Genomic DNA, 25,514 nt, shown 5'->3' on the forward strand with positions numbered 1-25,514 from the left:
GCTCCACCATGCGCTGGCGAGCATTTACGCCACCTGTCGTAATGGTGATGACAGTTGACTGCTGAAGTCACACGATTATAAGCCGAGCTCAACAAGACACTAGCAAAAGTGCGCCTTGACATAATTATTCCTAGATCAAGGGGTTGAAGCACGTATGTGCAGTTCGGCAGGAGGTACTCAAGGCGCACATTAGTTAGCCGTACGTTAACAATGTGTGCCAAGCAGCTATCAACTATCATTAAAATGTTCCGTCGTTCCATTTTTACCTTCTTGTCGAGGGTCAGAAGCCACTCCATAAAGAGCTCTTGAGTCACCTAGGCTTGTTTGTTTGCCCTGTAATCGCAAGGAAGTGACACCACATTCTTCATGCAGCACGGTTGTGCAAACCTTCCAATGAAAAGAGGCTTAGGCTTATCTGTGCCGATTGCATTGCAACAATAGAGAACAGTAACGTGAATCTTCGATTTTTTGCCGCGCTTGCACACTTCCTCCTTAAAGAGGCCCAGCGACACTATTTGAGCGTGTATTTTTCATTGGTTCTTCAGGTGCTCTGGAACACGCCGATACTGTTGCGCAAATGGCAATGCCGAAATTGACATTGTTATAATTTTAATACATGGGACAAACTACCTTGGTTTCAGACTGCGGCAACACTCATCGGCTATTTCTGTTATGGGAACTGACGCAATGTCATGTGACGCGACGACAAACACCGTTCACTTTTGATTGGCTGGACACTAGAAATAGCATGCAATATTCATATGGTGGTAGCTAGGCCATACGAACTTATGCTAAAAACACCAAAAACCTTCTTTATACCCTCTCATAGAACAATCATTGCTGTTTCGAAATGATGTATTTGGAGGACAAGGAACACAACACAGCCTGCGAACGAGGCTATGGTACGCCAGCAAGCAACTAAACATAGAAAGGCATGCCGCGTTTTTAGCGAGCCAGCAATGCGACGAACCGAGGGCGCCGACGTTGACGTAGAACGAGTCTTGCATGCAAGCTGGGAAGTAACCCTACCCAAAGTGTATGTGTGTATTTTACACAGTGTGACCGTGGGAGCGTCTTCTAAGTTTCTACTTGACGCACGTGGTTCATAGTAACAATGCTAACGACACCGTCAAAACGAGGGGTAGTGAGGTACTGTGTGAAGACCACCATGAGGTGACACTTTCGGAATGTCTTTATGAGACGCGCACTGTGACTGGAAGCGGTCTTTGTTGTCAGCAGGCAAGTGAAATGCGAAAGAGAACACTTCTTCTTGTCGCCTGCTCGTGTTTTGAACTTTGAGGACTCATAACTTCACTGTCCGTGCACCAACTTCCATCATTCTTGTTGCAGTCGTCCCAGTAATCATCGCTACGCGTGTTCCTGTGCTAAATAGGGCTGTTCAAGAAGTGTCACAGGGCCCTTTTAAGGTGCATCGTCTTGTCCGGCAGAAGTTGGTGGAGCAGGCCGTCTCATCAGCATTGAATACATCAGCCGCACTGCACGACTCCATTATTTCCCTAAATTTCTCTTCCTGCCACGTGGACGCTACCCCTTTTGTGTGCTGCCTTCTGCTCACCGGAAACAATCTGCCAGGTGATCGCATTTCGCTGGCAAAAACAGTGGAGCCAACCAGAAGATGCTTCAAAGACTGTTACATTCAAAATCGCAGCAAACTGTAGCGTCTTCTCTTGAGTCAGTGGGCCAACACGGGCATGTTTTCGGCTCTTACCTCTTTCAACCATGTGAGCACTTCGGAGTCTATCGGCTGGAAGTCACGGAGCTGCTGTCAGTTTCTTGAGAGGGCAAGTTGTGACTGATCCTGGCACCTAATTATTTTGTCCTTATCTTTCAGAATCATCGCAATTGTGGAATGTGCCACTACAAGTTTTTTGGCCCCAACAGCCTGCTTTTTGCCTTCTTCCAGTTGCCGAAGAATATCGACTTTCTCGCTTGGCGAAATCTCTTTCCGCTTCTTCATCACACAAAGCAGAGATGAACTCATTGTAGCACTGCAGCGTGAAGGCCGACTTGCTTTGTGGACGCGATAAGTAAACACCGAAAAGAGATGAACGTGATTGACAAGGCCTAGAGCACATGTAGAAATGACAAAGAAAAACCAGATGCGTCGCAGCTGTCATCGCCTCTTCTGAAGAAAAGAAAGAGCAGAAAATTCGCTGACTTCGCCTGCCCTTCAGCGTTTTCCCTCGCCCCTCACCTCTGCACTTGTAAACCTGAAGCGTCGGCGTTTCAAAAAAAAAAAAAAGAAAAAGAAAGAAAAGAAAGTCGTCCTATCACTTTTTATTTTTCGTTTTTTTTTTTTAACCTCCGCACTGTCGCGCATCTTTTAAGAAGCAAGGCGTCCGTTCAATGTGTCGCCTGCTTGTGTACCGCTCCAATGGTTGCGACGAATTTCAAAACATAAATTGGTAGTACTGAGGCATTGTCGATATAAAACTGAACTAAATATAGCGCTCGTTATTCTGAAAAGTTCAGTATTCTGAAGCACATAGTAGTGAAATATTTTACACTAAAACTAGTAGCAGTCGGTATGAAATTTTTTAAAAGTTCATTAATGAGGTGTTCGTTCTACTGGGTTTTTCACTGTATCAGTAGTTTGTATATAGACTGGCCCTTAAAAAACTTACACGGAATTCATCTTTTTCAAAGCCATGAGCTTTGCCGTGCTGCGCAGGTAGTTCTTGATTGCGCCGACGCGAGCCACCGCACCCGCTGATGCTTTGGCCGCCATATTGAATGTACGGCTGGTTGTTTACATCCCGTGGTTTGAGACATTGTTTGAGAGCTAGCGCAAGCCATAGCAGTAAGGTGATGCACTGTGGCGTGGCGGCTAAATTAGCCTCGGACAGATCTTTCGCGTCGGCCTCACAACATGGGTTTCTGGCCACTTTTCTGGGGGCGAAGCGAGAAAAATTCCATTGAGCTTTGCTGCATTCGCTACCTTCGAAGCGAGAAGAATTCCACTGAGCTTTGCTGCATTCGCTCCCTTCGAGGCCAAGTGTGAACGGGCCTTCCTCCCATAGACAAGCTGCAATGCGTCGCTCGCGTGCAGCGGTCAATCACGTGTTCATATTATTTGCGGTTGCTAGAGAAACCATTCGTATACCATCGAATCACGGCATATTATTTTAATGTAGTCCACCTGAAGCAACGCTAATTTTTGTATCAGCGAAATTCGCATCAGAAAAAAATGCAAACAACACAGACGCTGACTCGCAGTTATGAGTCAGCACCTGCATTGTTTGCATCTCTCTTTCAGTGCCCGCGTTGATGGCTACGGCAACGCATTTTTGTCTAGAAGTTGTGTCATCCCACTGATAGGTATCCGCTGCGGTCAGCAGACCTTGTTTTTTAGCTGGTCGATCGCGCCTCGCAAGTGCCCTGACCTAATGGGAATATATCCCACACCGTGCTTTAGGACTGGAGTCTGCACACGTGCATTGATTGACGCAAACTACAGGTGACCAATGTGGCCTCAACGCAGGGGCGGCGCCAGCATGTTTTTACTGGGGGGGCAACAACGAAAAGTTAGTTCCTCCGGGGGGGGGGGGGGGGGCGAGCTAGCTCTGCTCCTACTAGGTTTTCAATATATGCTTCCGGGCACTTAGGTGGGCATAGGGGGGGCAGGCGAGAATTTTGGGAAGGCTCCAGCCCACCCTTGCCCCCCCCCCTGGCGCCGCCCCTGCCTCAACGTCTCACTGAAATTAGTGCAACTGAGAAAATTTTGAGGCTGGTCAGGCATTTTGGCGCAGTGTGGCACAATTTCAGCAAATTTCATGGTTTTGGCACAGCTTGGCACAGAAATGGGGATTTGTATCAAATTTGCAAAATTTCCGTAGCTGTTACCCCCTGGTATGAGGCAAAAATACTCTATTCGTGCAAAATGCTCCAGTGCCAAAAATAAAATATTAATATAGTTATCAACACTCTCATACGCTGCTCCCAAAGCATACCGGATTAGATTTTTTCCTAATGGTGTATATGCGCACAATGTTAATGAGAGGGCCCGACCGCGCCGTTTCCATCCCTGAATAGCCATCGAAATTTTAACAGCGTTGGGGCATTTCGTTCACTCGACAGACTCAATGGCCTTCGACACCGCCTGTGTGGCAGCTCGTGCTGGAAGGCTGAGTCAACAAACCATCAGTTTGATAGCCTTCCAAACAGCTATACGACACAAGTATTAATTATGTTGCTTTCGTTGATAATTTACGGGTTTCCTGGATCAGACAGTGTACATCCAGCAAGCAGGAGTGATACTCAGCTGTTACGCAGGTCAGTGGCCAGGATGTGGCGGGCAGCAATCAGCAGTTCCTTGCGCAGGTGGGCCACCTCCTGAGGACACAGCATGAGCAGACCCAGCATGCCCTGTGCCAGCTGGCTACAATGCACACCCACAGTCTCCTGCAAGGCACCACTGCCATATCAGCACTCCACTGGGCACAAATTATTCAACTCTTTCGCTACCATGCCAACTCAAATCGATCACCCGCTTTTTTTTTCTCTTTTACTCCTTTATGCCCGTGTTCACGATAAACCCATAATCAATGCTTTTGAATCACTGATGTTGGCATGCTAAATTTGTTTCTCATGCACCCAGTGGTGCAGGCACTGCACTTTTCAAAATCTGTCTGAATTTCCCCACTTTGGCAACAGTAATTTTTGACACACATCTTTCAAACCAACGTGCGTGTCTGACTCGCTCAAGAGAAATGTGTGCCATTTGTGGTCATCCTTCATTAGCACCAGAGTTACGTAATCAAAAAAACTTTTGCAAGTAGAATACCAAATCAAGCGCTTTGTCCTGTGGTCTTTTTTGTGGAGGTCATTTTATGCTCGTATGTATTCACACCAACTAGCCCGCCAACGCATTGTGTTGAGAGGTAATAATTGACTAAAATTTATTCCAGCTATTCGCTAGAAACCTGCAGTCATGAAAATTCTATTCTACCAAAACTTACTTCAGGAAGTCTATTGCATGTGTAACATAGGGAAATGGTCTTTTCAGCCAGTTGTCAGCGGTTACATTTTGCTCCTCTAGTCAAATCCGACAGAGGGAGTACCAGCTACACTAAGCACTCCCATGGCATCACCGCAGTGCGTCTGTGCCCGCTTCAAACATATTTTGGGACCGCACAATGAGGAGCTAAGACGACAGCATCTCATCTTCATGCTCAGATGACAACCTTCTTTTGTGCAAGCCCAAAACAGTCTGTTTCGTTCACAGCCTCAATTGGTCTCCTCAACCACGCATGCTCATATGCAGATCATTGCGTGCAATTTTGGAGCTTAGAGTCATGCACTACGGACAGGACGCTTTACAAGTGTAGGAGAGCTGACCAATAGGATCTGCAAAAATACAAACATTTTAACGCTTAAAATGCCCACCTTCCTCATTGGCACATTATGGTAATCATCGTCTGTTTTTCTCCCTGTCCTCATCGCCTTGTGTCATGTTATGTATGTGCGCCCTGCGTATGGCTGCCTGTTCACTGCAGAGTCCATAGGCCTAAAATACCTTGTCATAACTAAAACGTCATAATAAGCTTCGACGCACATTTTGGAATGCCAGCCTGGTGGAGAGACGTAGCTTGTGGGAAAAGGTGACGCCAAATGAGCTGGTGAAGTTCAATGAACTTTAGATTTACATCAGCATTGTTCACATTCTGCTCATCAGTGCATGTATTTCCGCTTATGCATGTAATCTGCACATTAAGTGTGGATTACACAAATCTCACTAATGTCAGGAACTGCTTCATCACACAGCATGAGCGATGAGGGAGTTCCCACCTTTCTTCTTTTTAATGCACGCATAAAACATTTATTTTTTGTACTGTTTCTCAGTAATATATTTCCAGAATGCATATTCTGAATGTCTCAGTGTTCTTGTATACACCCGAACCTCAATATAACAAACCCAAATAAACCAAAACATCTGTTATAATGAAGTAAATCAAGAATAGTCTTGCAATGATCTGGTGTTAGGAATTAGGAATATGCTTTTGTTGTGAAAGTTGAGAAATTACAGTTCAGGTACAGTCGAACATGGATATATCGAGCTCGAAGGGGATCGCAAATTAGTTCCATATATGAAAAATTCGATAAAAAAAAGCGCAATCAAGAATGGCGCCTACAATAGGCGCAACAATAGGCGCAATCAAAAATGACCATTCCACACACACGCCGCAAGAGAATTATTTATTTGCGTGAAAAAATTGCTTATCCTTGTTTTTGAAAAGTTTGTTTTTGAAAAGTTAGACGCTAGTCTCGATCTCATCAAGGCTGTCCAGGTGCGACAGCGTGGCACCCTCCATGTGGCCGATACAATGGCGAATGACGTCGAACGCTGCCGCCACTTCAGTGGCAGAGTACGCCCGTGTAGCCAGCACCTCGTCCGGAAGATCGTCCTCGTTACATGAGCTGTCAGCCAGGGCATCCTGGGTCCCTGCAACAGCAGCTATATTCTCGTCAGCAAGGACATTGCAGACCGCTTCCACAAAATTATCCGCAGACACTTCATGTGGAACTGCTGCCAAAAAGCGGGACGACAACTAGTGCTCGCCATCTCGTCTATGTGCTCTATGTGCTCTATCTGCTCTATGTGCTCACCATCGTCGTCTTCACTGCTTTCCGCAAGTTCCACTATCTCGAAGCCTGCCTTGTGGAACCAGTTGACCACTTTGTCCGTCTTCACGTCTCGCCAGGCATTAAAATCTTCGCGGGAGAAAACTCTGCGGAGATTCGCAGAAACCCATAGGCAGTCGGCGCTTTCATTTTCAGAAAGCGAGCACAGTCGCGCGTTTTTTGTCAAACGTGCGATCTATCGTCACAAACCACGTCTAAAACTACCGAAGAGACTCCTCGGCACACAGTCCTGCGTCAGTCCTGCATCTGGCCACTCGCGACTATTCAAGCAGAAGGGACGGGAGAACTCGAAGATTGGGGGGCTGTGCAGAACTATCGTCTTGTAAAGACGGTTTGCACGACAAAGCCGAGGCTGATCGCCAAAGACCAAGAAGCATACAGAGAACGTTTGCGAAAAAGAGTCAGCTCAGACAACGAGTCGCGCGAGCACCGGGCGGCAGCTGTACCATGTACGGGAGATGAGCACGTGAGCGCGCGCTCCAGCCAATAGCAACCACAGTAGTAGTAGTAGTAGTATGAACTTTATTAAGGTCCTGAGAGGAAAGAAAGCGGTGCCGAAAGCCCCGCCATCAATCCGGCGGCTCCACCCAGGTCGGGACCGGTAGACAGAGTCTCTCGGCGACGGCCCGGGCCCTCTGGACAGCCTTGAGCTGGGCGATGAGCTCTGTGCTTCGAAGGGCGGAGTCCCAGGAGGACTGGTCAGAAAATTCTGTACCCACGTTGGCAGGGCACAACCAGAGCATGTGGTCGAAATTGTTATACTCGTTTCCACAGTGTGGACATGCAGTGGAAAAGTCCGGATTAATCCTGCTTAGTGTCGTTGGTGTGGTGTATGTACGTGTCTGCAATTGTCTGTAAGTGATTGCTTGTGCTCTGTTCAGATCTCTGTGAGGAGGAGGAAAAGTTCGACGTTCTAATCTATGATGTGAGGTGAGTTCGTGATATGATACAAGTGGGTCTTTGTAATCGAGGTTCCTGCAGGCTGCATTTAAGCGAGGGGGCGAACCACTGACGCGGAAAGTGAGCTCTCGCGCCAGTGTGTGTGCCCGCTCGTTTGGGTTGCCAGCAAAGCCGGAAATGTTTCCCATGTGGGCTGGGAACCATGCGATGTGTGTAGACCGAAAGTTTTCCTCCTTCGTCTCGTGGTTGAAAAGCCTGTTAACGACCGCAGCTGCCTTCGAAGAGACTAGGGCCGCCGAAAAAGTTCTTATAGCTGTTCTAGAGTCCGAGTAAATGACAGAGGCTTCAGTGCAGCTTCGAAGGGCTAGCGCAATGGCCATTTCCTCTGCTTCGTGGGTGAAGTTGGTAACTACCGTGGCTGCGTTGACGAGCGAGCCGTGGGCGTCCACCACAGAGACTGCATAGGCACCTCGATTCCAATATTTTGCGGCATCAACGAAGAGGACCTGCGTATCGTTGCACATGATCTTGGCGAGTATTGCCTTGGCTCTCGCTTTTCTTCGTCCTTCATTGTGGGTTGGGTGTATGTTTCTGGGAATCGGGTCAACTGTTATCGCTTTCATGGCTTGTGTGCAAAGTTGGGACTTTTCTGGCGGCATGAAGAAAGGCTGAAGACCGGCTTCAAACAATATCTCGTTGCCCGCCTTTGAGAGTGAGAGCCGACTAATCTGTGCATGCCGCTGTGCCTCAAAGAGTTCGGTAGCTGTATTATGCAGGCCCAATTGTAAGAGTCGTTCCGTACTAGTGTTGCGAGGGAGGCTCAGGACCCTTTTCAATCCTGTTCGAATTAATGTATCAATTTTGTTGAGCTCTGTCTTCTTCCAGTTGAGGAAGGGGGCGGCGTAAGTCACGTGGCTGATGAGAAAGGCGTGAAATGCTTTCATGAGGTTGTCCTCTTTCAGACCAGCCCTTCTACTGTTGACCCTTGATAATACCCTGGTGAAGTTGAAGACACTTTTCTCTATACGTTTGAGGGCCTCCGCGTTGTCACCGCTGTAAGCACCAACTACCATGCCCAGGACCTTGATTGTGTTACATATTGGGATACTACCTCCGTCCTTGGTGTGTAGGTGAACGGGGAGGGAGCTAAGGAGCTGTCCCTTTCTGGGGCCGTGTTTACACAGAAGGAGCTCTGATTTGCTCGTAGATAGCTTCAGCCCCGTATTTTGTAGGAAAGCTTGTGTGGTGTCTAGGGCATGTTGTAGGTTCTGCTCCAGGGAGCCTAGTGGGCCACTTGTGGACCAGATGGTAATGTCATCTGCGTAAATCACGTGTCCTACCCCATGAACTTTCGAGAGTCGGTTCGCCAGATCGTGCATTGCGATGTTGAAAAGAAGTGGCGAAAGCACTGACCCTTGGGGGGTGCCGACGTTTCCCAGCTTGTGCTTACGGCTTCTGATTTGTCCGATGTTTATGGTAGCCGTACGGTCCGCCAAAAACGATCTGACATAGTTGTGAAATTTTTCTCCGAGATGTAAACTGGAGATTTCGTTGAGGATATGTTCGTGCCTGACCGTATCGAAGGCCTTCGTTATGTCGAGCGCCAGGATGCCCTTTACGTCCCGTGATTTATTGTCTATCACAGCACTCCTGATAAGGAGCATGGCATCTTGTGTTGATAGTGATTTTCGGAATCCTATGAGATTGTGGCGAAAAAGGTTGTTTGCTTCGATGTGCTCTGCAATTCTATTGTGAATGACATGTTCGGCGACCTTTCCGAGGCACGAAGTAAGGGATATTGGTCTCAAGTTCTCGGCATGGAGCGGTTTTCCGGGTTTGGGGATGAGAATTATATTGGCAGTTCGCCATTCATCCGGTACGCGGCCCGCCGTCCATACCTCGTTTATTTTCTTTGTAATGATTTGTATGGCTTGGTTATCTAAGTTTCTGAGAAGTTTGTTAGTTAATCCGTCTGGACCAGGGGCCGAGCGGCCGTTAAGGCCATGAAGGGCGTGCACAATCTCTGAGACCTCGAATGGACGATCCAGTGAACGTTGAGGTGTCCCCTTGTACTCGCATGCCGGGTCGTCCCAGGGGACTGATTTGCTTTCTGTCGGCAGGTATATGTCTGCCAGGGTGTTAGCAAAGTCCTGAGGACTAGTGCCTTCAATCGTGTGCAGGTGGACGAGTCTGTCGAGCATTATTCGAGCATTGCTCTTGGTCGGTTTGTTGCTGTCGGCGAATAGGTTTTTGAGGAGGCTCCACTTGCTTCCCCGTCTCATTTTACCATCCACCTCATTACAAACCTCATCCCATTGTTGCGCACTCAGCTCTCTGGAATGTTCTTCGATTTTTTTGTTTATTTCCCTTAGTTTAGATCGCAGCCTCCTGTTTAGCTTCTGCTTTTCCCATCGTCGTCTTAGCGCATTCTTCGCCTCCAGGAGGTGTGCGAGTCTGGAGTCCATGACTGGAACCTCCAGGTCCAAGGTTATTTCTTTAGTGGCTTTTGCCACCGTACTTTTCAGATTTTCCAGAAGCTCTTCAAAGGTTTCCCCTTGGCTGTCCTCGCTACCCCTTATTCTTCGGAAAAGGTCCCAGTCGACGTATCTGTACGTCTTAGGTGGAGCGGGTGTGATACGGACGTTGATTTCTAAGATGAAATGGTCGCTGCCAAGGTCCTCTTGCAGATTGTCCCATGACCCTTCCGCGTTTCCGAGGAACGTCAGGTCGGGGGTGGTGTCTCGCTGAACAGAATTGCCTCTGCGTGTCGGAAACCTTGAGTCCGTGATTAACTTCAAGTTGAGGTTGTTTGCACACTCCGCAAGGTTAAGACCTTTCCTGTCATTGGTACTGTAGCCCCAAACGTTGTTGTGCGCATTGAAGTCGCCGGCAACGATCAACGGCCGGTCCTTGGCTTGCGACACCGCCGATGACAGGAGTTTGGTAAAGTTCCTGAGTCGGTCGGTCGGAGAACTGTATACGTTCAGTATGTAAAGGTGAGCTTTAAGAGTTCGACTCGGAATGATTTCTGTTATCATGGATTCCAGGCCTTTCTTGTATGTCGGGGTGTCCCTTTCCATAAAGCTGATGTCCTTACGGATGAGGGTGGCAATGCCCCTGGCTTGTTTGAAGTCGGGGTCCAGGGTTGGCCTGGAAACCCTGTACCCCGAAAAGGACATGTTTTGAATGTACTTTTCCGCCCCGCACTCCTGTAAAATGATGACATGTGGTTTTTCTTTACATGATCGTACTAATTGCGTTAGGTTAGCTTTCTTTTTGTTGAATGAATTACAGTTCCATTGCCAGATCTTGAAAAATTGTGGTGTGCTATCCATGGTGCTGACTTGGCATGACCCCCTGTGTGTTCGCTTCACCTATTGGACCTGGTGGCTGAGGGGATGTCGGCAGCGCAGGTTGGGGTCCCTGGGAAGACATGGACCCCGGGTCCGGCGTGGGAATTCTTCTCGTGGCTCTGGGTTGAGCAATTGGTCTTTCCAGACGATCGAGTCTACCGTGTGGGGGTGCTGACACCCCCCCCCCCCCTGTAAAGTTGTCTGCGCCGCGTGGCGCACGTGTCTCGCCCCAAGGCTTTATTGCGGTGGTGACCACCGCCGGGCGATAGATGGCGTTGTGTTTGCTTTCAGTACCACTGTTGGTAGAGTGGTAGCGCCGGCGGTGGCCCCTGGCGGAAGGCAGGCCTTGGCGGTGGGCGAGCGTTGAGCGGGTCTCTTCTGCGCGTGGCGGCTGCCGCGAACGGTTGTCTGTAGCGCGGGTCCCCGGTGCTCGGCACCGCGGGCTTCGCGCCGGGGTCCCACGTGAAAAGTCAGGCGTTGGCGACGCCGTTTTGGGTATGTGCTAGTGTGTTGAGTGTGTTAGTGTGTGTTTATTATGTTATTGTGTGTTTAGTGCGTCCCTGCGTTATGTTGTTTGTATGGTAGCGTGTTAGTTAAAATTGATGTAACATTCGGCGGACGATATCGTCGTCTAAATTAGTTAATAAATGTATGTATGTTGTGTGCTTTGTACCGACCGCGTCAACTGTGTCCGTTCACTCCAGGAGCGTGGCGTGGCGATGCGCTCGCTCGCCTCGCCGAGACCCCACACTGGCGCCCAACGTGGGGCTCTTGGAGTATCGGACGACAGTTTTTGCGGTTCGGTACAGGGATTTTGTTAGAGCCGGAGTAGAGTAGGCCTAGGGGGGACTTCTTTGCTAGCGTCGGTGATGTGCTTTGTTGAGAAGCGAGGGGATTGGTTTTGTAACGTGTTTCAATTTGTCGGCAGGTTGACTTTCTATTTTTTTTTTTTGCTCGCAAGTGTTCTTATTTTTTTTGTTAGTTTTCAAAAACGTTGAATTAGGACGAGAGCCATGCGGTCCGCATCCTGGGGTGAGCAAGGCCTAGAGCACGTGGTTTGTAGGCCAGGCCCGAAGCGAGTGAGTACGGAAGCCTCGTGGGTGGTCCGATTTTCTGTAAATAGCTTCTTCTATATCTTTGGGCTCAGGGAGCCGGGCGTCGTTGCTGACTTGTATTGCGGCTCGACGCCGGGGCGTCGTGACACCGCCCGGGGCGGTGGACGCCGATCGCTCGGTAAGCTGCTGTGTGCGGCGAGCGATAGGGCCACCTCACAGAGTGGACGTCTCCTCGCGGCTGCCTCTTCTGCGCCTAGGCTGGGTGCTGGGTGGATGCCGGTTGTTGCCGAGCGACTCATTAGGCCTAAGGCTCTGCGCAGCCGCCTGTCGCACGTGGCACAACTAGGTGGATCGTAGCGTTGAGGTGTTGCGCTCTGCTTCCCTCACTTTTTTTCTTCTTGCGAGCACGAGTTAGGAAAAGTGATTTTTGTTTTTATTTTGATGGGCGTCTCGGCCGCCACCGATGTATTAGCTAGCAGTACTGACCACCGTACCACGTGGCCGAAAAGCCTGAAGCTCCCTCCCCTGGGCCGCGCTCCTTTGTTTCTTTCGAGTTTGTTTTTTGTTGATGTATTCAGCGGGAGGGATGTCATCCACGGCCGGCTGTCCTGCATATCGTCAGCGTCACTGGCCAGGAATGCGGTCGTGAGGTCGGGCGATGGAGATGCCTGGGACCTGCGCAACTGCCTGCAGTCCGGCGCCCTCGCGAGTGCTGGTCGCAACTGGAAGACGTGTCGGTGCTAGCGACGGATCGTCGCGCCGACGGCAACGTTGCTGTTGCGGGGCCGGTACTGAGGTGAAGCCTAGCCGGACAGTGCAGCAGTGTCGACCAGCGGCGGTGTCGTGGTGCAAGGACATTATGGTCTTGCGATATCATTTTTTTGTTAAAGCTTGTGTAGCTAATTTTCGATTTTGGGATATGGTTTGATTTAAGGTTGGGGGAATGTGGGGGTGCTGACACCCCCCCCCCCCCTGTAAAGTTGTCTGCGCCGCGTGGCGCACGTGTCTCGCCCCAAGGCTTTATTGCGGTGGTGACCACCGCCGGGCGATAGATGGCGTTGTGTTTGCTTTCAGTACCACTGTTGGTAGAGTGGTAGCGCCGGCGGTGGCCCCTGGCGGAAGGCAGGCCTTGGCGGTGGGCGAGCGTTGAGCGGGTCTCTTCTGCGCGTGGCGGCTGCCGCGAACGGTTGTCTGTAGCGCGGGTCCCCGGTGCTCGGCACCGCGGGCTTCGCGCCGGGGTCCCACGTGAAAAGTCAGGCGTTGGCGACGCCGTTTTGGGTATGTGCTAGTGTGTTGAGTGTGTTAGTGTGTGTTTATTATGTTATTGTGTGTTTAGTGCGTCCCTGCGTTATGTTGTTTGTATGGTAGCGTGTTAGTTAAAATTGATGTAACATTCGGCGGACGATATCGTCGTCTAAATTAGTTAATAAATGTATGTATGTTGTGTGCTTTGTACCGACCGCGTCAACTGTGTCCGTTCACTCCAGGAGCGTGGCGTGGCGATGCGCTCGCTCGCCTCGCCGAGACCCCACAACCGCAAATTTGTATGAGTGCCTCTTTAATGTCGGCAATTGCTGATTGGAATTTACTGAACTTACTCTTCGTCTTGCGGTGCTTTTTGGCTTTGTTGTCACTAGCTAAGGCGTTAGAAGGAGCTTCGCTGACGTCGGACATAAAGTCGTCTACGTCTGATGTGTCGTCATCTGTCTCGGTGAACCACAACCACGCTGTTGTCGTCACCGCTGATGGCGGGGGAAAAAAAGCAAGAAATCACGAACAAATGTTGACCAAGAAGGCGGCGCTCCATTGAGCGGGAGAGAAATGGTGTGCATGTGAATTTCTGATGTTTTTGACGGTCCCACACACCTCAGGTGCTGCCTCGACTAGCTAAATAGTTGATTTAAGGTACTTTTACCCCAAATTCGGCATTGGGATTAACAGAGGACGTAGTTTATAAATTATACTGAAGAAATATACCGTTTTATAATGTAGGGGGTTCGTGCTATGTACGGCTGACGCAGAAGCCTAGCTATGCTTTATTCTGCACACAGTCGTACCGTGCACGATTAACGTCCCCTATCTGTAGCTAGTCTCATTGCAGCTCCACGGGCTCAGGCGAATGCGGCATCAGGCTAGGTGGACAACACTACTGCTAGGCGTTAGCAATTACGCGCAAATATCGCAAGGAGATAGAACAGAAAAAGAGGGTAGACGTTTACACCTTGGTCGTTGTCATCCTCGGCTCTCAGGGGGTTGCGGGTTCGACCTCCTTCAATCCTGGCTGGTGTACGGCCGTACGCACGCCAGTTCTGTCCACTGCCCCGGTTTCACTCTCCCTGACGAGAGTAATACCTTTTTTCGCTGAGAAAGAAGAACCCCGTTCCGCCGCAGAGAAAGGGGGGAAGCGCAAGCACTGTCCGTGCGGGTATTCCCACAACTAGGCTTTCGCGCTGCCGTAAAAAAGGGAAAGGGAGACTGCGCGCGCGTGCTCCCCCACATCTTCCCCACCCCTTAAAAAGGCCCTCTAACGACAGAGACTACAACATGAGAATATTTTGTTATTCATTATCGAGGAAGGCTAGGACAGTGGGTCCCAATCGTGCCCTCCTGCAGTTGGCCCTCTGCCGTAAATGCAGCCAGTGCCCCCACTTGTCGCCTCTGCATCCAAAGTAGCCACCACCACTACTGCCGTGCCCACTTGCGTCATAGCCAATTATCGCCATCGCTGTCACCTCCTCCGCCGTTACTGCCACTGTTGTCGGTTTCGTCGCCGTCCTGGATCCGATGCTGGTATCACTCTGGTCTGGACCGCGCCCCGATGACCCCCGCCACTCAGGTCATTGATGACAAGTGAGAGTTGCCAGTTGGTGACGGTCCCGTTCAGCACTGGCTCAGGCAGCCCTCTCCAGCAGGGTCTGGGCTACCGCATCGGGTCGCAGCTCCCCTGGTCTGGCCGGCTCGGGATTCCCCTCTTTTGTGTGCCCGCCATGGCCTTGAGGTAGCAGAGGCCAAGGGTGCTGGAAAACCGTGGTTGGGCTAGGTAGGCTTGTGCTTGTGATAGCGACTGAGGCGGCTGGCTCTCTTGGCTGGGCTGGCGGCTGGTCACCCTGGCACCTCTTGCGTAAAGGCCCGATGATCAGGGCGATAGAGTAGGTTGGAAGTGGCGTTGCTTGGTGTGGTGGGGCCGCGATGACGACATAAATGATGTTGGGTGATCCACCGAGAAAAGGGGTTTCCTCCCAGAGCAGTTCTGGCGGCACCTCGTTCCCTTTCGCCTGTCGATCTGTTCGGTGAAAGTCGACACAGAAAAAAGAACAGGTTAACAATCGCACATGTATTGCGCACGAACCCTTGCACCCCGCGTCGAACTTATTAAACGCGGCCTACCGTCCATAGTTGTCTCTGCCTGTTACACAAGAAGTAACGCAGTTCTGGGCTGCTCACTTGGTGTCGAGAGATATCACCCGTCACGCGCGGCTTGGAGGGGGACTGGTCGTAGTCCTTATGCTCCTCCCGTGCCACGTAGCATTTGAAGTCACATATGTGTACCAGTGCACCACTCGGTTTGCCTTTCATGTTCGCGAGCCGATAAACGAGCGAAGAAACTTTCTCTCGCACTCGGTACGACCCGGACAAATTCGGTGCCAGAGAGGCAGCACACTGTTTACTAGCATCGCTGAGAACATGATGGCGCCGCAACACCAGATCGCCCACTTCTTAGCGAGCGTTCTGATGCGTGCGGTCTTTTTGCGCCTTCTGCTGTGCCCTAGCCGTGTTGAGATTATACCGAGCTTTACGTAAAGCTTCCGCCAGCATCTCGCCCAGCTGCGTTGCGTATTCAGCGCATGCTAGTGTCGCCACTGGCACTCCATTGCGATCCGCAAGTTGACTCTCCATCGGATTCGGCAGTTCTCTCCCCGGGTTCAGAGAAGAATGTGCATACCCAGTCGATCGGTTCACGGTTGATCGCAATGCAAAACCTATCTCTGGAAGGTAGGTGTCCCAGTCCCTATGTCTCTCAGGAAACACAACAAGCATGTGCTCGATGCTGCGATTGACTCGCTCCGTGGGATTCGACTGAGAATGGTAGGTGGTTGTTTTATGGTGCTTGATGCCCAACGTGGCGCACGTGTCAACAAACACCTTCGCAGTGAAATAAGACGCGTTGTCTGTAATCAACTGCTCAGCGAACCCGAACCTGGTGAAAACCTCCAACTTTTCTAAAATCACTCGAGCCGTCAACTTCGTAAAGAGAAAAAGTTCAACCCATTTAGTGAAGTGATCCGTGACCACCAGCAAGAACTTCTTTCGCTAGGAGTTGTGGGGCACGAGCCCATTAGGTCACATGCGCGATTTGCCAGGGAGTCTGACAGTTAATTGGGTGCATGAGCCCGGGCGGACATCCGCCTTGTGGCTTGACACTTTTGCAAACACGACATGAACGGGCGTAGCGAATCACATCCCGCTTCATACCTGGCCAGGTAGCAAGACGACACAACTTAGCATAAGTCTTAGGGCCGCTCGCATGCCGAGCAACGCACGAGTCATGAAAGAAAAGAAGTGCTCCTCTCAACGTGCACGGTATCACAACTTTGAATGACTCACTTGTGTCATCGTCAGACGGGATGTACCTCAGCAGGACACTGTCAGAATCCAGCAGATATGAATCCAGCGGGCTCGCAGCACTGCCAGCTGTTGCCGAGCGCTCCGCACCAACAGCAATACCAGCTGCCCCCTTGCGCACTGGCCTCACTACCACCCGGCTCCCGGAGCCCGTTGAACACCTTTCGACAAAATGGATCTTTCTGCTGAGTTTCTAACAGTTCCCTTCAGCTGCAAAAACTATCCTTGCGCTAATGACAGCCTCTACGTGGTTCACGTTCTTACCTCGAACTAACGTTTGCTCTGCTGTTTGCGTTAGCACGAATGTCTCGCTCTCAGCTTTTTCCGAATTAGTCGCATGACTTGCCTCGTGTCGGACTGGAGCACGCGATAGTGCGTCTGCCGTGGCATTGTTCTTACCCTTGCGGTAGCGAACGGTGAAGTCGTAACGCTGCAGCAGCAATGCCTAACGCGCCAGGGCCACTAGGTTTGTTGCACTGTGAACAAGGCTCCCGTGTGGGGAGCCGAAACGTCTCTTTAAGTTTTGTGTACTTCACCTTGGTTGGCGTTTTTGTTATTTTGCACTATGTTTGTCCCCGACCAGACCGGATTTTGTCAGACTCTTGAATATAGGTTTGTTCAAGCGCCTCAATCACGTGAGTGCCATGTGGTCAGTCTCAATCACAAACGCAACTCCATCTATGTAAAAGTCAAACTTACGATGTAAAAGTCAAACTTATGGAGAGCAAAAACTATTGCCAGACACTCTTTCTCGGTTACTGAGTAGTTCCTCTCTGCCCGCGTCAACGTACAGCTCGCGAACGCAATCGGTCGGAGGGAACCTCCATGCTCCTGAACCAGAATTGCTCCTAAGCCCACGTCGCTTGCATTTGTCTGAATCACAAACTCCCTGTTCAAATCGGGTACCTGCAGCTGAGCAGTGTTGGCCAGCAACTTCGTGAGGCAACGCAATGCGGCCTCCTTCTCTTGGCTCCAAGCCCAACGCTCGCTATTCTAAGAGCTTCGTCAAAGGTGCCTGCACTGCCGCGCAATCTAGAATGAATTGGCGATAAAAGTTCATCATCCTCCAGAAAGTGCCTGAGCTCACCGATATAATTCGGCGATGGATAGCCGACTATCGCTTCAAGCTTACCCTTATCCGGCAAAATGTGACCCTCGTCAAGCGTAAAATCCCAATATTGTTATTCGGGTCGATGCTATCTGAGCTTTGTTTGGGTTCAGAGTGATGCCCACAGACCTCAGCCTTTCTAGAATGTCTCTCAAGTGGCACAGGTGCCCATCGAACGTTTTCGAGTAAACCACTATGTCGTCTAGATATGCGAGTGCGTGCTCCAACTTTGCAACTCCCAAAACACTGTCCATTAGCCTCTGATACGTAGCAGGAGCACCCACCAAGCTGAAAGACATTCTCCTAAATTGGAAAAGTCCCCTGTGGCACGTGAAAGCTCACTTCTCTTTATCCCGCTCGTCCATCTCAACTTGAAAATATCCACGCTAGCATCGAGCATAGTGAAGTGCTTCGCCCCGCCTAGGTTGGATACTAGCGATAAAGTGGAGGGAAGGGGGTACCCGTCGTTCTTCGTAACCTCATTTACCCTGAAGTAGTCTACACAAAGGCGTTGCGTATCATCTTTCTTTGGAACTAGAACTACCGAGAAACCCCATGGGCTGTTTGACCTCTCAACTGCGCCTGTGTCGATGAGTTCGTCTAAGGCGAAGTCAATTGCTTTCCGCTTAGCCAAGCTGATTGGTTGGGGATTGCATTTTCAAGGTTGTGCATCACCCGTGTCAATTCTATGCTTGACCAGCGTAGTGCGGCCGGGACGGTCAGTAAACATGGCGTCATACTCGTACAACAGCGACAGCTGTGCTCATTCCCCTTCTAGAAGGCTCTGTGCCTCTACCAAAAGCGGGTGCACTACCTTCCCAGCAGTGCAGCACATTGTTCCGGCGGGGTGGTTACTCGCTTTCTAGGCGCGCTTTCCTCCTCGCGTACTCGTGCCTCTCCCTGCGATTGGCATGCCTTTGTCAATGCGGGGGCCTTCGAGAAAAGCTTTAGCGCGTCTTCGTCGCACTCGCAATAATCACCATTTGCAATGTCAATTCCAATACCTGACTTTGCAAAAAAGTCTCAACCCATTATTAGAGACATTGACAGCCGAGGAAGATGCAAGAAACATTGTCGCCTCATGCGTGTATCCCAGCGAATCACTAGCCTAGCCACGCTGCTGGATTGTGCTGCGCCCGTAGCAAGGCGGAAAATGGCGTTGCTTTGTCTCAAGCGGATATTGTTCTTGTGGGGATAGTACAACACGTCATCGCCGAACAAAGAAGCGCTTGCCCCAGTATCCAAAAGTGCGAAGAACTTCTATCGAGCTATCGTTAACTCGATTAGCGGCGCGTGCAAGTCTGCGGCCTAATCTGCACGACAGACTGACGGTGCAAGTGATCCAAATGCATCGATGAATTTACTCATTGCCGCGCGGGGTCCGATGTTGATCACCGACGGCGCCATCCGTTTTCCGAACCGCGTGTTTGCTCCTGATCCGGTGTACGGTTGCATTCGCGGGCGATGTGCCTCGGCACGCCGCACCAATAGCAAAGACCGCGGACACCACACAGCGCCGATCATAAGTCGCCTTGATCAGGTGGCCCTCGGTCTGGGTTGCGCCACTCGTTAGGCCTCGTGTCGACCGCGTGGTCCTGTCTTGGAATGTCATGCGCGGGGGCCGTGTGGGCCGTACGGAGCGCGCAAGCGTAGGAGAGTCCAAAGCGCGGTCTGACAGCTCCCAACCGCGTATTACCTGCTCATCAGCGAATGATGCCGACGCTTTACCCATAAATGCTTCTAAAACTACAGCTCCGCCATTCCACGCACAGCGAGGCTCGATTGACTGCGCTGCGGGAGGAGGTGGGCGATACGATCGCGCAGTGAGGATGCCCTTTTGTATGCGCTTCGCCTTGGTGATGAGCACTTCTAGGTCTGCCTACTTACCTCTCCTGAAGTGCACCGACAAAGTCGGGTGCGCATGACGTGCAACGCGCTCAGCGTGAGGGTTAACCTCACGCTGAGCGCGTTGCACGCCACGCTACCCTCACGCTACCGCGTTGGTAGCGTGAGGGTTAACGAGACGATACAGTTCGTCCATTGCCCATACATACTCCAGCATGGATTCGTCCGGATGCTGGATGCGTAGCTCCAATTACCGGCGCAAACGCCACTCATAACTAGACGGTAGGAATTCGCCGCGGAAGCTATCACGGAACTCTTCTACCGTGTGCGTGCGATGTTTGATTAGTTGGAACCACCGGGCCGCTGGCTCTGTGAGCGACACCAGGACCACACGCTCAAGAAGTTCTGCGACAGAAAGCCCCGTCGCCTGCTGATAATGGACCAACGGGTCAAGATACTCGTTGGCACTCTCGCTGTCGTAGTAACCCGAGTAGTAACCCACGTGCCAAGGTATGTCTACCTTGACACGTGGTCGCACAATCTGCACGGGGGCCTACGTTGTGTTCTGTAGGGCGCTTGCGAGGCTTTGCATAACTGACAGCGCATTCTGTAAGAGTATCTTGCTCGAGGGCAAACTACTGCCGGCAGACTCGCCTGCAGTTGCGGCGGTGCCTCTCTGTTCGCGTCGCGAGATGCCGGGGCGCCATGCATGACGCTTTCCGTCATAGGCGTAATCTCTGCTAACGCGGTCTCTGCACCCTCTTGATCATCCCGCGTGAAACGACCAAAGTGTATGCTGTCAGAAAAGCCTAACAGTTCCTCCGCGTTAGCCAAAGGATCGCCACTCTGCGATGCGACATCAGACAACATTGACAAATCTTGGAATTCTGACATGCCTGTAATCCTGCGTGTGAGGGAGCGTCGGTAGTCGCTTGCGTCCACAAAACTAACCGCGTTGCCAAATTCGTTACGTTGGGTGCCAGATGTAGGGGGTTCGGCCCATGTACAGCTGACGCAGAAGCCTAGCTAATGTTTCAGCCGCACACAGTCGCACCGTGCACGATTAACGTCCCCTATCAATAGCAAGTCTCAATAAGGCAACAAGCTAGGTCGACAACAACACTTTATTGCTTGGCGTTGGCAATAGCACGAATGTTGCGAGGAGATAGTACAGATAAGGGTAGACGCTTACTCCTTGGTCGTTGTGGTCCTCAGCTTGCAAGGGGTTGCAGGTTCGACCTTCCTCGTTTCTGGCCGGTGTCAGAGCGCGGGTGCGGCCGACCGTATGCCAGTTTTGTCCACTGCCCCGGTTTCCCCTTCCCTGACGAGAATAATCCCTTTTCTCGCTGAGGGAGAGGGGAACACGTTCCACCGCCGGGAAAGGGGGTGGAAGTGCGAGCGCCGGCCGTGCGGGTATTCCGGCAACTAGGCTTTCGCACTGTCATAAAAAGGGAAAGGGAGGCTGGGCGTGTGTGCTTCCCCACACTAAAATGGCTTTCTGACATTTTTCCCATTTCGAAAGGCCGCGTCCCCCTTTAAAAAAGCTGAAAATGAGAACACAATTCTTTTTCGCAAGGAAGTCTATGATGCAGTAGTTTCAAAGAGCAGAAACGATAAGGGTGGTTTCGAGTTTATTTAATGCGGCAACGTGCTTTTTGCCAAGGCTTCTGGTATATACAAGCTGCACGAGGCTGTTGATGTAACCAATTGCTACAGCCACGCTTGTGGGCACCGACTGCAAATGTTCATCATCATCAGATTCCTCCAAATTGCTCTTTCCGCACACATCATTCACAATGCCCTTGACTGCGCATGGTTTCGCAATGTCAGCATCATGATCAGCTGCAATGATATCATCCTAGCAGACGTCCTGCCCTTGCATGTCGGAGTCAACAACACGCTGCCACAAATATCGCTGTCGCAGTGTTCCTGTTCAGAAGCTTCAAGCCCGGCAGCAGGCCGGACGTTGATGAAGTTGTCTTCGCGAAAACAGATTTGCACACATATTGCTGTCCTCTTCGCCCACGAAGCCTTCACCATCTCCACAGCTGAATACAAGAACACCCGAAGGAACAAGTTGGCTGCCGAGTGATGAACAGCAATGAACAAGCGCTCCACAACGCAGCACCTATAATAAGCCTTGAAACCACGGGTAGAGTGTACTATAAATGTTGAGTGGCGTGACCCCCGCCTCGCCGCCAGATCCCTTCCACGTTTCCCGTAGCGGCGGCGCTGCAGTCGAATAGTACTGAAAGAGTCGCACGCCGCATGCAGGAACTGCTATGCGCTTTGGCTTCTCCGTCGCGCTTTCTTGATGCAGATTTCTTCGTACCTGCCCATCACTTGTGTTTAGCACATAATGCCATAGCCCTTGAAGTATGATCCGCCAATCTGCTGAATTTGAGCTCCATAAAAGCCCTTGTCAGAGATCGAAAATAATTCAGAAAGGGCGTGTCATATACTGATTACTTCTGTATTAACTTTTTCTTCGTTGGTTAGGCATCTACAATATACAGGATAACCGAGCCAATTTATTGGAAGTTAGCTGCGCTCAGAAAGCTACGAGATTAAAAAAAAACGTTTCAGACGCATGCAGTACCAGGTGGCCGTTAGTAGAGAGGAGGAGAAAGGAAACCCGAATCGCCATACACCACAAAATTTTTTCGTAGTTTAACTTTTTAGGGTATACTAAAATATTTACACGCATTCACAGCGACCACCAATCGCCAAAGTTAGTCGTTCTGTTGTACCCCCCCCCCCCCCCCCCCATCTCAAAAATAATTATAGGTGCTAGCCCTGCGCCGAAGGTTTACAGTTGGCGAAGCAGAATATAGCGTGTCTAAAGATAGTAGCTGTGCTAAGGGGCATTGCATGGATAATGTTAATGGGGCGGTGATGAATAACTTAAATGCGTGTGTGTGTGCGTGTGTGTGTTCACGGTGTACATATACAAGTAAAATTTCTCAAAACAAGATGCATCACTGCCTGCCTACACTTTTGACACTACACTTATAATACAAAATATCGTCGTAAATTTGTCGGCTTGCAATGGCGTTACGCCAAGAGAATATTTGGAAAGCAGCACAATTTAAGCGGTCGATACGACATGGGAACTTGTTACAATGAATTTACCAGATTAACAGACGGGCTATATATACAATTGGCACTTCTTAATAGTTTGTGTGTTCTTTTAATATGTTCAATATGTGATAAGCCTTTCGAAAAGCAATAATTAGTATATTCCACAAAACTGGCACAATAAAACCGAGTCCTCATCGATATAAATGTTGTAAACACGTTATTTGTACTCGGGTTTCTCGTGAAACGATCGAGCGCATGTAGGCTCATATGAGGGACACTGTACTCTGCACATTGTAGAGACTGCCGACAAAACGAGCGTATGATTTAATCGCAGTTTTGATATTTCTCCTCCCTTTGTAATTAGCCAATAGCCACTTATGATGTAACAAAGCTCAAAGCACTGCTCGAGTGAGAAGGTAGGCGGATCCGTGCAAATTCTGATTGACATCTTTTTTTGTGGGTCGGCTGGCACTTAAAATAGTAAATGTATCTACGCCATTTCAGCGTGCCTGCATATTCACTCGTGCACCATGGCGCGTAGCAGGTGAGTCCACTTATAATGGCTCTGGAACGCATTAAACGCGCTAAAAACGAGCAATTACATGCCTTCGCGAGCACGCGTGCTTCGAATGCAGAAGCGTCCGAGATCTTCAGTACCATAGGGCAACAACGCCGCCGCAACTGTCATCCGCTGGAGAATCGGCCGAGATGCAACGCGGCCGCCTCATTGATTCCACTGCCCCCTTCCAGTACACTGTACCGCGGGTTACACCTAATCCTAGCTGTTGCATTTTCGATCTGTTGAGAAGCAAAGAAAAAAAATGACCCAACCTCCCCGAAGAGAATCGTGAGGAAATGCGAATGCATTGCGTAGCGTCCATAACAGCATCTCGCACCTGAAAACCCAGTGTTACAAGAATAGTTTTCTTTCTTGTTTTTTCACACCATGTAGTCAATAACGATGTTCGCCAAGTGTGGTGTTTTTCTGTCGCGAGAAATGTGGTATGCATTTCCAGCTCTAGTAGCTAGCCTGCACAATTAAAAAATACAGTGAAGTGAACAAAACAAGCAGCGTTCTCGGATCGGCATCGGCGTTTCACAGAGGCGACTCGAGCACACAATTCAGGATGTTCTTGAGAGGCGCCCAGCCAGCATACAGTCGAGAGTGAGGTACAAGGGGATGAGAAAGTGGGGCGCAGGGAGGAGAGAGAGCTAACGGTGAGAGATGGAGCAGCGAAACACTGCACTTACTCTCTTGTACACTGTGCTGTGTTTAGGTACGATTTGTGGCTAAAAGGACTTAAAAGCGCCGAGGAACGTCAAACCGAAACTGAAGAAGACGAGCGGAGGGCAGGTGGCACGAAAGCGATAACAAGAAATGGAAAAAGAAGAGGAGAAGAAGAACGAACGTGCAAAGGCGAGCTCGAGGGTTGAGGCCACGAAGGCAGACGAAGCAGTGCGCCGCTCGAGAGGACTAGTTCCTGGGAGCGTTCCTGAGCCGGACGTGGGACCCGTACGTGTCGGCCAGGTCGATTGATTGATTGATTTGTGGGGTTTAACGTCCCAAAACCACCATATGATTATGAGAGACGCCGTAGTGGAGGACTCCGGAAATTTTGACCACCTGGGGTTCTTTAACGTGCACACAAATCTGAGCACACGGGCCTACGACATTTCCGCCTCCATCGGAAATGCAGCCGCCGCAGCCGGGATTTGAACCCGCGACCTGCGGGTCAGCAGCCGAGTACCTTAGCCACTAGACCACCACGGCGGGGCGTCGGCCAGGTCGAGCTCCAGCGTGTTCGTTCGGGGTCGAGTCTGCCGGCCTGTACAAGGTGCAAGGACGGGGCCTGCTGAACGGCTCCTGCCTGGGTGCAGTGGCCGGGAGCAGGTTCGTGGGCGAGGCCTACAGGGCGTGGTCCTCGTTAGTCGGGGCCTGACCCTGGACCTCAGGTGTTGCGACCCTGACTGCTGGGCTGGCCGCGACGTCCGACTAAACGGCGCTGCACACGGTAGCGCATCCGTGTACCGTCAGCCGTTCCAGCCGTTCCAGCCGTGCCACTTTTGCCCTCGCGCACGTCGACGACCGCATCATGTCGGGACGACGGGGACCCAAACTGTGAGGCAGCGGTTTCCTCTTGCGAACCGAGAACTATACGCGCTGGACTCGGAGTAAGCGTAGCCGCGAGCTTTCCGCATAATAGAGGTCTGACTCTCGTACATGTTGCGCGATGCTTGGCGTGTAGGGTTGGACATATAGTTTTATTTTTCACCTGCCACTTCGTTCTCTAGTGTACAACATAACGCTTCTTTTGTTCGCATCCATTGTTGATGTTAATCCTTTCTCGTCCGCTATCAACAAACATAGTGACGAACGTCCTTAACCATCACAATTTCTGGCGTCCGCGAGACAGGACTAAGCTCTCGCCTCACATCTGAGAGCCTCACGTTGTTTGTGTGTGGCGGACGAGGATGGACGACAAGAGAAAGCTAGTTGAGCTAGGGAAGGAGATGGGGCTGAGTGGTGAGGCTTTGCTGGCATGGGTGAGCGCTGAGGAAAAAGAAATGAGGGACCAGAGAGCGAAAGATCGAGAGGAGGCACGGCTAGCAGCACATGTGGAGCATGAGCGTGAAATAGCTCGCATGGATGCTGAAAGGCTCCTGCTCGAGGAGCGACGTCGTGTCGCAGAAGCGCTGCGGCCGAGCACGAGTTCTGCGGACGATAGTATGGGTGGTGGTCAGAGTTATCGCAGCCCACACAAAATGATTCCGCCCTACAATGAGAGTAGGGACGAACTGGATGCGTACATCCAGAGATTTGAGAGGGTTGCCATGAGCCAAGGCTGGCCAACCGACAAGTGGGCCCTGTCACTGAGCTTGTGTCTA

At 50.7% G+C, this 25,514-nt stretch overlaps 1 protein-coding gene across 6 annotated transcripts in view; it reads right to left on the reverse strand.

Annotated features, from left to right (window-relative positions):
• Positions 1-25,514, reverse strand: part of Nipped-A (Transcription-associated protein Nipped-A) — a 991,444-nt gene that overhangs the window by 810,494 nt on the left and 155,436 nt on the right. For all 6 annotated transcript variants that reach the window (XM_075869412.1, XM_075869408.1, XM_075869400.1 and 3 more), the window contains one exon: positions 4,284-4,422. In XM_075869412.1, the coding sequence (XP_075725527.1) occupies positions 4,284-4,422 (139 nt within the window). The remainder of the gene's footprint in view (positions 1-4,283; positions 4,423-25,514) is intronic.

Source organism: Rhipicephalus microplus, chromosome 1 (assembly GCF_043290135.1).
Source record: "Rhipicephalus microplus isolate Deutch F79 chromosome 1, USDA_Rmic, whole genome shotgun sequence".
NCBI classification, from domain to species: Eukaryota; Metazoa; Arthropoda; class Arachnida; order Ixodida; family Ixodidae; genus Rhipicephalus; species Rhipicephalus microplus.